We start from the raw sequence: 15,469 nt of genomic DNA, 5'->3' as shown, positions 1-15,469 counted from the left end.
CAACACTGTCACGAAATCAAATTGTAACTAATGATGTTAGCCACCTATGTATTTTTCGAAATCAATAAAAAAAAAAATAGGGGAGGGGGAAAGTAGGTAACCGCTCTGTTGTACAGTAGGAGTCGAGTGTACTTCGTCATTGAGTAGGTCACTGGGTAATGAATGTGTTAAATTTGAATCCAATGATAAATTATTGCATACGAAAAACAATTCTGAGCTGAGACGGTCTGTCAGCCCATTATCATATTGTAAATATATTGCTATTAATTACTATAGTAATTTATTTTGCTATTTATAGTAATGAGGTCTATGCTGTAAGTTTAGGTTACAATAGGCGCATAGCATACAATCATTCTAAATGTTAAGAAGTGAGCGAAAAATGTCTTATTAATATCGAAAGAAAAAAAAAATCAAAAATGTCAAATATTTGACATATGTCTATGAATAGCTCAAAATATTTTGAGCTTTTTATTATGCAAGGTAATTCATCGCTCCGTAAGTCATAGATTCTAAAAAAGTAAACTTTGACTACGCTAATTGTAAATAAACCAAAAATAATGTACTTACTTAAATTTATATTATTCTACAATTAAAGACAATTTAACTTACTTATTTTGGATTATTTCAGGAGTCAATTTTTTTAACAACAAGTCAAGTTAAAATATTAAGAATATTTAACAAGAAAATATAATACATTAACACTCCATTAAATGTGTTTTTAATTTATATTATTATATTGTTTACAAAACTGGTAGGGAACATCATCGCTTCTACAATAATCTATAAAATATGTGATTGGATTTGAATTATATAAACGCGTTTGGATTGTGTACAAACTATACTACTTAATAACATTATAAAGTATATAGATACAAATTATTGGTATTATTATGGAATCAGAACTAGTTTGGAGTTGTGCTTGTGACCTGGGTGGCGGAGTAACCACATTAACCAACATTAAAATAATGGGTTTTCATGTTTCATTTAAAACCATGAAACGAAATGTAAAATTTAAGCCAATCTCTTTTATCTGAAAAAAATTAATCTTAACCCGTTTTCAGCCCTGGTACTTGCGACTAGGAAAAAAACTAAAATCTTTTTCAAACACAAACGTGAATAAGTAACCAATTGATTTTCACTGCCGACCGTGGACCATCTGTCCATACCACTTTATAATGCATAATATCGACTTTTTTACTTATTATTGTAAGACAATAAATTAACCACTTATTTTGTTATACACTGGTTATCAACACTAATAAAGAATTATTTGTATTTTCATTGTAATTATTATTTTGAATTTAGTAGGTATTGTGCAAAAAGTAGTATAATATTATACAATCAGATCATGTTTTGTTTTGTGCTCTAATTACATATTTTTAACTTTATCGTTTTAATGGTTGTAACTTGTAAGTAGGTACGACTATATATATTATTTTTATTTGCATGTATAATAGAATTTAAAATTTCTCTTAAGTAACTGCTATAAGTATAAGCCTTAAGACAATCCGAATGCTTGTACATTTAATTTGATGTTAGTAGTCACTATACAATTACTTGAATTGAATCGACCTAATATAGTAATACCTCATTTCGGTAGGTACGTGCATGCGGCAACGTAGTTTTACATTAGTATTAAATTAATTTTTAAAAAAAAACATTACGAATTACGAGTAGGTACCTACCGTAAAGTATTTAACTTCAGTATTTATATTATTCAAAGAATAATATTATTTGTCTTGTCGACACCTTACTTGCGGTACAGTCATGTTATTATGATTATCTGATAATTACAGCCAATAAAGCTACACAGGGTGATTACCAATCATGCTCGCCCCCTTTTTTTCGTTTAATAATGAATTTATTCGAATTCTGGTATAAATTTTTTTAAATATACCGTAAGTCGTCTTAATAAGATTTTTTCTATTATTCACCTTTAGACCATATTTTAAAATTCTTCAGATTATTTGTAAAAGGTACTTAAGAAGTGTCTTTTGGTGATGCAAAGTTTAATTTTTTAAATGAGAACCTTCCTACTTACTATAAATTATTTGGCACTTAATTTGTCTAAAAATATTGGCGTATTAAATTCCAAATTCAAACTAGTAATTTTTTAAGTTATTTAATTTCGGGTACTAAAAGGTACTATTATGGGCTTAGGAGATCCAGGGGCTATGCGAATAACAGTTTTTTTTTCATTAATTTAAATTAATCTATCAATTTTATACTATTTTTAAGTACTATTATCCTCGATATAAACATTTTAACATCTGAAAACTACTCGTTCGGCTTTTGAATTAGATACATAAGAATTTTCAGTAAAATTATTAGGTAAATAATTGACTGTAAAAATATGGTGTTTTCATTTGAAAAACAGAAGTTAGTACTTCTGCAGGACACTTCTTAAGTAGTACGAAAAATCTCAATAGTTAATATATATATATATACATATATATGATCTTGAAGTAATTTAAAAAAACCAAAAATCAGAATTTGAATAAATTCATTATTAAATTAAAAATGAAGGTAAGCATGTTCGGTGAATAACACTGTGTACACGCAAAATGGAAATCGTAAACAGCCATTATTAAGTTGATATACTGTTATTTTTTGATAACTTTAGATAAGATCATATTATTATGGTTGTTATTACTTATTTTATTAAATATTTATTGCATTATTACAACACTGTTTTGGACAAATGCAGTATTTGTTTTTAAATAAATAATTGCTATGTTTGAATTTGTGTCCAATAACGTTTTACTGTGATTTTCTTTATTTTAATAATATAGTAAACCTAGTTATATATGTACTTGAAATAAATAAGCATACTGCAACAATGTATGATTGAAAAAATACGATTTAAGGGAACAAAATAGCTAATCAGTTTGATAGAATATTAGATATTTTAATTATAGTGGATATTAATACATTATAACTCTAATGCATTAAATCAGCCGGAGCTCTCGTATATTGTGCAAAGTGTAAACACTGCGTTACGTCCATACAAACTTTACTTAACGTAAAAAAAAAAAAACAAAAAATTAAGGAAACATTATTAAATGTTACTTTTTTCAAAAAGTGCTGCGTTTGTTTGATTTTATAATGTTGATAACTCTTATAACATTTTCGCATTAACCAGTCATCACCTCCATGAATTCTGAAAAAAAAAGTTTATTCTATTACAGATCACTTTGAATAATTACGTATAAGCTATGTATAGACATTATCATCCCAATAAGGGCAAATATACATAATACACTTGACAATATTATACTGCTAAGCCTAAAAGGGTCGTTTCGAGGGTCTGTCCGGCCAAGGATTAGAGTTGTAAAGTATTTGAGAATTGTGTTCCAATACGTATTTTTAAAAATGTACATCTTAATCAGTATTTTTAATATGGGTGCTAAAATAGGTTTTAGAAAATAGGATATATAGGTAAGTATAAATGTTATTAATAATTAATAATAGTGTAACAAACTTACAATTAACAAGTTTCAAAATTCTACAACTTATAGTCTTATTAGACTATGCATATTATAATGTTTATAGCATTACAAATTAAAATTAATAATTAGTTGTATATACTATAACTGAAACCAACTTAGCGTCAAAAACACCTCAAACTGGGCTTTACTGGATCAAAATATGTAACAGTGTGATAAAAAATACATATACCTATAATTAATTCACAAATACTTTTTAAAAGTATTTTTTCCTATACACTAGGCTGGGTAGGCATAACTTCAATATTATATGAGTTCCAAAACGATTGATTTTTCGAAGTGAAATTTCCAGGGAAATATATAATGCACGGCACGAGAAAGTTGTAATAATAATAACTTACTCTAGTAAAAACGCCTTGCACAACAACGAATTTAAGAATCGTTTGCTAATAAAACGATACTTGACTAATAAATTATATAGACATATCCAAACAACGAACGCAATAACGGAACAAGCTACCGAAAAAAAAAATTTTAAACGGTTTTGCGCAACCGAATTCGTCTTATAGAACACCTATTGACCATTACTATATTATTATTTGTGTCGTTATTATTATAGGTATGATAAACTATAAAATAATAATAGTATATAGCTATCTACTTATTAACTGTTTATAAAAAAAGAGAGATAGTCGAACTACTCTTATTCGAGTCGATTTTTTTTTTGTCGACTTGATGAGTGTACATGTCTCAATATTATGAGAAACGCGAATACGCGATGCCCCGGGTACATGCATCGCCGTCTTCGGGGAGGAGGGTAAATATTTTTGTATTTTTTTTTTTTGCGCCGAGAGAGGGATCGCATCTAGAAACACATAATATTAACACGTTTGCTGGCTCGATGATGTTTGCTAACAAGACGCGTCACGGCACGTCGCGAAGACCTACAATTTTTCACGTAATTATAACGTCCTCTGGTTCGATTGAAATGAAAAATATATAATAATAGTAATACATTTTTTAGCTTCGTCACACTTGCGTTCACTTCTCGCCGTTTAGTGCACGACAACCACCGAGTGTATGATGGACCTATTATAGATGCCTATAGTGTCTGCTGTAACTGCAGCTGCCTCCAACCGCCCATTGCCGCCAGATTATTGTTGTTTTCGTTATTATTATTATTAATCAGTCGATGGTGCACACGCCGCAGCCGCTTGAATTCATTTTAAAATCCGATAAATTATTAATCATCGTGACAGACGGACGGACACAAACATAACACGTCATATTATTATATATCGGACCCCACAGGGTCTGCCATGTTACCGTGTTGTGCTGCGATCGAAACGATCGTAATTGATCGACGGCGAATAATAATTATACCGCCCATATTATAATGATTATCAGCGTTTCGAAAGTTATGTAGCAGGAAGCCATCGTTGATAAACTGTTTTAGCTGTTTTTAATAACACACTGATATCACACATTCACCTGGGTATAAAAATAATCATCGTTTCCACTCCACGTCTGACAGGTCCCCTAAACCAATGATATGTTTACCGCGGTCGAAATGATAACGCAACGGGGAGACGACGTCATCTGCATGCCAACCTTTTTGATCCCTGGAGGCGTTAACGACGATTTCGTAATAATGTGCACTCGAAAGAAATTTTTTTTTTTGCTCCTTGTACCTACTTAAACCCATTCAGAGCGCGTTTCGACAGTTTCTTTACGAAATTACCACTACACATTATTATAAGTTCATGCGACTGCGTTAAAATAATATGCAATACTCCGCCACGCGTATATTTTGTCACACTGCCGCTGTTATGGTGTGTTCTGTATTATAATTAAAATAATATATCAAGATTGGTACCTCCTATGTGTATATTATGATTAATACTATACGGGATAATTAAAAAGTCACTAACATCCATCTCGGCCGGTCAATTGCAAAATCGTATAATGTATAGTTTTATATGTGCATAACTTACCGTCAAAGTCTACAGTACCGGATCCGTCCGCGTCGATTTCATCGATCATCTGATCCAGTTCTTCGTCGGACATGTTGTTGTCGAGTTCAGACAATATTTCTCTCAACACTTCAGTGGTGATGTAGCCGTTTCCTGTATGCAAATTATCAACTTTTAATATTAAAATTTTAATAAATTTCAACTTAGGTTATAGTAACCACCATCCGCCATTGCGCCATTCCTATATAGGTAATATTATATGGGTGTGTAGCAAGCAAGTATTTCCATTATTCTCACCTTCTTTGTCGTATAGCCGAAAAGCTTCTCTGAGTTCAGTTTTGATTGCTTCGGAGTCCTCTTCCTCCTCGGTCATAAATCTCGACGCCAACGTACAAAAGTCATCAAAGGATAATGTACCGGTTCCTGTAAAGGGAAAAAACGACGTGTATTATAGTGATAAAACATCTCGAACCCAAGTACAATATGCTGCAGACATAAATAGTAAAAATAAATAACAATCGACGATTTACACCGCGATTTCGGCACGGTAATAGATATTAATATTACCACACAAGGCCGCCTATTGTGCTAAATTTGGCCAACAATGGAGACTGTAAAATACTCGCAAATTATACTTTGGATGCATTATTAGAGCACCGAACGTTATCATACGCACTATTAACAAATAAAATAATAATAATATTATGATCACAAAATATAGCCTTTAGGTACCTATACTGCGATGGCTATCGTTAAAAAAATCGAAAACTTAATTGAGGGGGGAGGGATTTCGTTGGATGCTATGGAGCACTATTCCTCAAAGGTACGATCGTCAATCGATATCGTACGCTTATAAAATATATTTTACTCCGTGTGTGTGCAGGTTTTTAAAAAAAATTGCAAATAAAAATTGTTAAAAAAATAAACATATTATATTATTGTAACACATTCCGCCGACAATAATATTATTAAAGAGTAGCACCAATGCGTACAGACTATAATAATATATTATGTTATACAATATTATGTAGGTAGTGTCTTCTGCAGTAGTATAACCTATACATAAATTGGTAATTTTTTCGAAATGCTATAAAGTAAAATTCCATAAAAACAAAAATATGTTTTGTCTTGAGGAACAAATTGAAAACACGTTTCACATTAAGTGTCTCACATACGGATCTTTTTTCCAAGACATTGTCGTATTGGGGATATTCTTGTGTCATGGTGCCTGGGGAAGGGGGGGGGGGTCCCGTTTTATTACGACACGTGGATATCCGTCTATGCTGAACACATAAATAATGATAAGTTTTGTTTGACCCAGTTTTTAGAAGCTCCAAAGCGTTGTACAGAGTTTAGACGAAAAAACAAACCGATAAACTTATGCAGTACTTATATATTGTATATAAACCTATACTATTGTATCGTAACAAAATAATATTATTCTGTATTTTTACATTGAATACTGATGTATTACCTACGCTTAAGTACCTTTTTTTATACACTGTTATAAATAACAATATTGTAAAAAAAAAATACAACTCATCATATTATTAAATTAATTAGGTTGTTCTTTTGATGATTAACGTAGAAAAGTAAAAGTTCAACAATATACATACCAAGTTATTTCGTTTGGTTATAAAATAACACATTGATATATTGACTACAATTTGGCATAGACAATTACGGCGAAAATTTGAGTTGCCTACTGTTTTGGAATAAATAAAATCGTAGTATTTAGAAATAAAAATCATGTAAATTGAAAAAAAAATAGAATTCTAAAATTGTGTCAGTGCCTGTAAGAAATTATTTTTTGTCCACGTAGAATGTAAGAAACTTAAAAATTCACATAGAAAATCACATGGTTATTGCAATTAAATATGATGCATTTATTCATTATTGTTCGTTAAGTTATAATATTTACGTATTTTCTTATGCAGTTCCGAAGTATGATAATGTGATGCAGTGGTATAATTATCAAGGAAACAATGTATATCATGACTTAATAATATATTCAGTGTGATGAGAATATTGTATGGTATTATGCATTTTTATGGCACAATACTACAATAGTGTTGAATCAAATTCTTTTTATCAACCAGTTGTTGTGTTTTCTTATTCTAGTTTATATTTACGACAAAATTTTGGATTAAAGTATTTTTAATGTGAATTAAAAATTAAAAATATGATTTGAAATTTAAAAAAAAATACGAAGTACAAAAATTGAAAAAGAAAATATAAGTGTAGCACGTTTAATGTACCATGCTGTTTACACTTTTTATTTTTAATTAACGGGGCTTTGGATTTATAAATATCGTATTAAAAAACTACGAAATTCGTTGTAAAATAAATCGATGATATGCAAAATATTACGGTAAAAACTAAAAATATGTAAAATTAATTTTCTTCAGATACAAAATATTTGTTGAAAAATATTTAAATCCAACCAAGTCATGAACTCATGACTTACGACAGATTTGCTATTTGATATTATAATATACATGTTAAAATATGCATGTGCTTATATTTGGTTTTTTTTTATTCGTGAAGTATAAGTTTATGTGTTTTAGGTGTATGTCGGACTAAGAGGTTCTTATTTTCATATGCACCTTCTCCATTTCTCTTTCTCTTTTTGTAATATATTGTTAAAATAACAAATTGTCTGTTTTTTATGTGCCGTTGTGCCATACTGCCATACATATAATATTATTGATTATTATAAAGCTCTAGACAGTAGTAGAGTTTAAAAAATAAACTACATAGACCCCCCACATAGTCAACACTTAAGTAGGTAGTAAAGTATATTGTATTTTTAATGTGTCCATCAGTTGAATTAAAGTTTAAAATTCATGTTTTAGAGTGATTAAATACAAAGTTTCACATTTTTTCATGACACTGATCAATTAACAACGTTTTTACATTTAAAATTAACCCTCAACACGCTAGGTACTCACTTTAATGTCTTATTCAAATACTATTAAATATGTAGTTAGTTAATAGCTTATCTATTATGCCTTTCTCAAGTCATTATGTTATTCATAAATAGGAAAAACGACATTTATATCAACATTTTTAAAGTCACTGACGTACGGCAGTGTGGTACTATTATTTGTGTTTGTTTCCGAAGTAAGCTTGATGCTACTTATTTATTATTTCGTGGTACATCGCTTAAAATACAAACTCTCTGTATAGGTACCCCACTTATTAATTCTAAACAATTTTCTATTATAAGTGTTGCCAAACAAATTTAGACTACATAATATAATATTATAATAAATACGCAGAAGCCTAAACCTTCGTCCATTGCCCAGTCGGCCTTCCTTTCCAATACAATGATTTCATCATGCACTAGCTATAGCTATATATCGTATATAATGTATATATATACTATGCAAGTACATAACGTATATTAAATCTTAAAGGGCTTATCTTTTCGACGAGTTAATTTTATTTGCAAAACAAAAACGTAGCGTTTAGTTTGTATTCCAAAGCTCATAGCGTAGATTCGAGTCTTATAAGAACTATAAGATGTGTAATTATTTCAATCCATGTGTGTGAATGCTGCTCTAAATTGTATTTACGTTGACATGTTGTTGAATGAGCGATATATGAGAAAAAACGGACGTGTATAAGCGGATCATGAAACAAAATGGTTATAGAACTAATAATAACATCGCTCTTAAAATATACAACTAGCAGATATAAAAACATCAAATGCAGAACAAAATTAAAACTAAGTAAAGCTATAGGTACAGTGATTAAATAAACCTAAACTGGAAAAATTCTGAATTAAAAAGAATATAATACCGAATAATTAAGAATCAAAAACATCAGAATAACACACGTGGTTTATCTATCTCGAAATAAAAGCCTATACTAAGCTCCTATACCTACATGTGATATCTACGGCTGAACACTTAGGTAGGTACTGACAGATTTCCGTCTAAGCACAGATTATCTTGTCTTGTTAAATACAAACAACTTATGGGACCAAACCTAGAACACAACAATAATATGATATTAATTCTTTAAAAAACAAAGGTAGTTAATTTGTTCGACGTAGCTAATTGAAAATAAATATGTAATGTACAAATTTTAAAAACACCAATGTAAGCTAAAATTGTAAGCACGTGTGTAGCCAAAATGTTGGTTTAACCGTTGAAAACCAAATCGTTTAATGTATAAAATGGCTTAAATGTGTGGACCGGATGTATATAATGCATACTGGAAAACGCTTGAGTAAAGTTACATCGTTGTTGAATATACTGATTTTAATTAATTAATTTACTTTTATGTTGGCACAGTTTGTGAAGAACCAACTTTAATCAATTAAGACGTTATTATACATTCAAGCAAACCGTTTAAAGTAGTCACCCATCGATTTTCGTTTGCACTCTATACTTCACTATGTATATATATATAATAAACTAAATCTCTACTAAACCATTATTCCACTAGTTAATTTTAATTGATTTTATAAAAACCATGTACATACTTTAAACATAAGTTTAATTTCAACTTGTGGAAATAATAATTATAATAATTGTATATATTTGTATGTGTGGACGTGTGTTTTATACATTATAATTAAATTAAATATATGGATTGCGCAAAGTGTTTTACAATTATATTATTTTCAAAGTTGTATAATATAATAAGGGTATATAATTTAATAACGCAAATTTGCATTTTTATCGTTAAAATAGTAAAATTTTATCATAACATATGATTTGAATTAGTAAGACAAATAAACATTTTAATACAATTTCCTTTACTTTATCGTAACATGTAATTTTTGTGAATTTTTAGTCGTCGTTTATAATATTTTGAAAGTACATATTTATCATAAATCGATTATCATATAAATATGACAGAGAGAGAGCACGTTATTATGTTATGGTGTATAACTGTTTTTTTTTTTTTGCCTCAAAAACTACTATTTGAGCTGGACCAAGTTATTTGTTATACTGTAGAAATGATTAAGATACGCTTTATGAATGCGTTTGAGCTGTAAATAATAGTATGATATTCATAAATTGTATGTTATTTAAATTTTTTATTTCGTATATTGGAAATACTACAGAAATAACACTTTAACAACAAGTGTCTACTGTACTGGTGATCTACTTTAATATTAAATGTTAAATGTTATTACTTATTATTATTACTCATTATTTTTTATACGGTAGCGTGGTAAGAGAGAAAAAAAGGAACATGACTGTTTTATACTAGTCGACAGTTTTATTTCGTAAAAAAAACTAAAACCTAATGTTTTGTTTGTGCTTATACATGTACATTGTTTGAAATCCGCTACAAAACACTTTCTATCGACAACGCTTTATAATCCACGATCGTTTTCGTAACAATAGGACATAGGTATTAATTAATTTATGAAACTTTTCTTGTAACACACTCGTACACGTTATTATATTGAGCAACCCATAAAGCAAAACTAGGTATTTATTATTTTAGCGTAGGCGTGCGTACCCATGGCATCGGGTGGATACAGAGGATAAGACGTATTAACAATTTTCGTCGGATTAACCAAATTATTATTTCAGACGATTAATAGATACGTGTCATAATAAACATACATACACTTCCCACTAGAAAGTATGAAGTCCATAAATGTGTGTGTATATATATATATATATATATAAGTAGTACGCGAAAAGAGTGTTTGTTTGGGGTCATCGGTTCAATCGCGGAGAACATTAAAGGACCATAATATTATTCGTTTTACATTGGACAACCCATACTACATATATACATATATACATATATACTGAATTGAAGAAGGTATTGTAATTTATTAGCCGGTGCGTCGTATATACTTAGTACGAATTGAATAAATTATAAATTGCAATTTAAAAAATATATATTTACATTATAACTATTTGGATAATCCTAATTCCTAGTTATATAGCTGTTGTTAACGTCTAAATTAAATATAAACAGTATTTAATATTATTTATGTATTCGTTTATAAGTCATAATGTGCTTAGCAGCTGGTACTTATTATGAGGGGTTTTTTCATATAAAAAATCGTGAGTATAAAAAAGAATTATTAAAAATTTGAACTTTCAAATCGTTAAATAACGAATAACCGTTGAGGCGCGTGTAGGTACTAGGTACATTTGTTAAGTTATATATATATATATTTGTTTATCATACAGTAGATTGCATCAAAATTTGTTTATTGAATTATTTTTTATAGGCAGTAAAAAAACCAAGTGGGCGGCTATCAGAGTGGGTGAATCGTCGATTTCATCACGCGATAAAATGAATTAGTATAATGTATGTGCTTTATTTCGTACAATTTTTTTGCAGCAAATCGAGGCATGCCAAACAATAGTAACTTTTATCTCAGACGCTGAAAGTTAAACTGTTAATTAATAGGTAATATCTAGTGTTTCTATAAGTGTTGACGATGGTTGAGTTGTTACAATCGGTTTACAGAATATTGAACAAACACGTTTAATATGCATAAGAACAGTATTGCGAGGAATCACCTTGTTTGTACTCATAATATTTTAGTTTTAGAATTTTTATCGGATAGGTACTATAATATTATGATGATAAAAAATTGTTTTATCGCTTTTAAGTAAATACGTAAAAATTGATTTCTTGATAATTTATTTGTTGTACGATTTATAAATGAACACACTGCCGGAAATATTACACTCCTAATATAATTGTAGCGCTCAAAATTCATTACATATAAATCATTTTTTAAACGGACAAACGTAAACTAAAAATATATTTGTGGCTACTTCGGCAGACCATGTAAAAAAAGTGTGTCTTTAACAATATCGTGTATTTAGTGATTGAATAAAAATTTCAAAAAACCAATAACACTCAATGAAGCTCGGGAAATGCATTGTAAAAATCATTATATTTGGTTAAAGGTCAAAAACAAATTCAAAAATGTTTGTGGCTATTTGGGTAGACCGCCGTGTTGAAAAAAAGTGTCTATAACAATATTGTATAGGTAGTGGCTGAATAACAATTTCAAAGAACCGTTTGATAGGTATCTATTCGACCGCGTTCTTTTATATACGCCACTTAATTGAATGTTTAACGATATAAACTAATTAAATCAAAACTATCAATATGCATACATTTAAACGCAAAGATTAGGCAACGTTCATTAAATTATAACACATAATGGTATTATAATATAGTGTACCGTATACTAGTATTTAGTATTTTCGCTGGAAGGCCCTTTGCGTGTATTGAGACTATTATTATAAAACACGATGACGATAATCTGAAGGTCTGTGTTGCATTATCAGATATTTTTAATAAAATATTATGCAACTGATCTAATTGAATAAAATGAAAATTTTCTGTTCTAATTTTACACAATACAAAATAATAATAATAATAATAATAATATTATAATAACGCATCGAAAACAATCACAATAATATTATTATTATGACCAACAAATTAGCCGACATGCATAGACGGCATAAAAATATCAGGGTAAGGCTAACCCTGTTAAGATTAATTCGAACGGGGGGCTAATTTGTTATTTCGGGGGAGCTCAACCCCCCCCCCCCTCCCACGATTAACGCCTGTGATAAAGACATCTTACCTTGGTGGTCGATTTCGGTTACGATTTTCTTGACAGTTCCGGCGTCGGTAGCATGACCCAACATATCTAAAATTATGTTAATGTTGGCGCACGTAATTTTGCCATTCTTCTCAGTGTCGAAAGTGTCGAAAGCTTTTCTTAAAACTTAAAACAATAACTTAAATTAATGAAATCACTCGAAAAGATTTATAACCATATACCGCGTAGTCGTTACCTTTCAATTGATCTTTACTCAACGTTATGCCTTCCGAGAGATCGATGGGTTCAGGGGCTGGGTCCATCCACGACTATATATTATACAAAATAATACGCAACAATTTGTTATTACAGGTACACATCATCATCATTATTATTTGTAATTCGATCGTCTGTGAAGTCGACGATGTGTATCGAATAAAACGACAACGATGAGCGTAACTTTTTTGTCGTAAATACACAATATCAATATGATAATTGGAAAAAACTTACCATGTTTGATGTTGTTGTCCGGGTTGCTGTGGTATAAGAAAATAATAAAATACGTCGACCGATATGCGACGGATAATGGTCTGAATCTGTACCCGACGAAAGCTTTGAGGTAACAATGGCGTGCGAACGTCCAAGTGTATAATCCAAGACGATTTATTTATAGTACTAATTTACCTTTCAATACGTATAAATGACATGACGCCAATTAAAACTCAATTGCTTTTATCGAACAGCACGACATTTTTAGCGTTGATTTTTCTAGTGGGGGCACATATATTTTTACATCCATTTGGTGCGCCATTTCATTAGTAGGCCAACTAATGAGTATTTTTATTCGAGAAAACAATATGATTAATACGAAACATTGATTTACTCGCATATACAACTAAAGGTGTCATTTAATATCAATATCCAATTATTATTATATAATGTTATTTAATAGTTTAAATACAATTGTCATTCGTCAGTAATTATAAATACCTATTACATATATATATATATAGTGGTTAAATAATTATAAAATATAAAATACAAATAGTTTTTAAAATTAAATTTTTAGTAATTATTTTAATTAAAATGTGAAAAATTTAAATGTTATATATTAAAATAAATCTTGTCGATAATAATATTATGATTTGCATAGTATAAGCATTTAGAGCAAGTAATATTTACTAGTACCCGACATTAAATCGTTAAGAAAATTTAAATTATATTTATCAGTATGTATTTCTATAGTCACTGTGTACATATAATGTAGCTTAATTTGAACGTAATTTTTCTTTATCATACATGTTTTATTCAAAACATTTTTTAATTAATCCCACCCACGTTCTAGATAACGTACTTTTAGGATTAAAAGGTTTTCGTGTAACGTTTTTTGGTTTGAATTTGTACGAAGATTGTATCTATCAAATTATCATATTTTGATTTAATTTTAAGATTGATATGTTCAGCCTCTTAATCACGAAATTCAAAGATACGTCAACATGACAATATTATATTTTTACCATGAATAGTGTCTTATGGAGCTAATTAATTTTATAATAAACAATATGAGTAAGGCTATATAATATATTAAAGGAACATAAAATTTTTTTTTTTCATTAAATTTTGTTTTTTTTTTATCTTATAAAAACCATTAACTTTGATAATTATGATATTTTTTTATTATATTTTTTCTCTTTTCCCATCAGTTGTAATAATTAGTGTGGTGTCGATATGAAGGAGAAGTGTTTCTTTTTGAGATTGTTTTTAACTACTGTAATTAAATCCTTAACCGTACTATTGCGTACATTGTACATAGGTACTTACGTATTATATAACCGATAACCATGTTTATAAGTGATAACTCTGTTGGTGAATAAATCATATTTAATATAGTAATTAGTAGGTGTAGGTATAGGTTTACTGTATCATAGTACATCAAAGAGGAATATTATAAGCTATAAAGTAATAATATTCTAATGCCGGGTTGCATGAACAATCACTAAACATTTAACGAATCAATAGTGATAGCTAATGGTCCCTTAAATGATTTAGTAGTCCATTAAATTAATGCATTTTTCATGCAATCCAGCATGATATGACTCTTTATGGTATACATATTATTAGCATAATAACCATCTCTCCTCCATTAAACAAATGGTTTTTATGTCGCTGGTAAGATTATAATAATTTACAAGACAATTTATAAACAATATATTACCACTTTTGACCGTAATAGTTTAATTTATTTACCTATTATACGTATTACAAAACATCATACTGTTATATACTTATATTGATAAATTTAATTTTTTTTTTGAAATAAAAATTAAGTAAATGGAAACTATTCATAACATTGTTATACATATTATTTGGTACCTAAATAAAAATATATTTATTTATTAAATATAATATATAAATACGTGACAATACATGAATATAATATGGTACGTATAATAATGTAAATATTACATATTATTATGTTAATGCGTTTTGTAAAT

General features: G+C 29.1%; 1 protein-coding gene across 1 annotated transcript; it reads right to left on the bottom strand.

Annotated features, from left to right (window-relative positions):
• Positions 1-2,941: 2,941 nt before the first annotated feature.
• Positions 2,942-13,667, bottom strand: LOC111036236 (troponin C-like). The gene is made up of 6 exons (XM_022318200.1): positions 13,485-13,667; positions 13,231-13,303; positions 13,017-13,160; positions 5,717-5,842; positions 5,441-5,572; positions 2,942-3,160 (listed from the first exon to the last, which is right to left on the bottom strand). Exons 1-6 carry the CDS (start codon positions 13,485-13,487, stop codon positions 3,135-3,137), a joined length of 504 nt encoding a protein of 167 aa, XP_022173892.1. The 5' UTR covers positions 13,488-13,667; the 3' UTR covers positions 2,942-3,134.
• Positions 13,668-15,469: the final 1,802 nt, after the last annotated feature.

This window comes from Myzus persicae, unplaced genomic scaffold (genome assembly GCF_001856785.1).
Source record: "Myzus persicae strain clone G006 unplaced genomic scaffold, MPER_G0061.0, whole genome shotgun sequence".
Lineage (NCBI taxonomy): Eukaryota > Metazoa > Arthropoda > Insecta > Hemiptera > Aphididae > Myzus > Myzus persicae.
The sequence above is the reverse complement of the archived record's forward strand: the minus strand, read 5'-3'. Positions and strand labels throughout refer to the sequence as shown.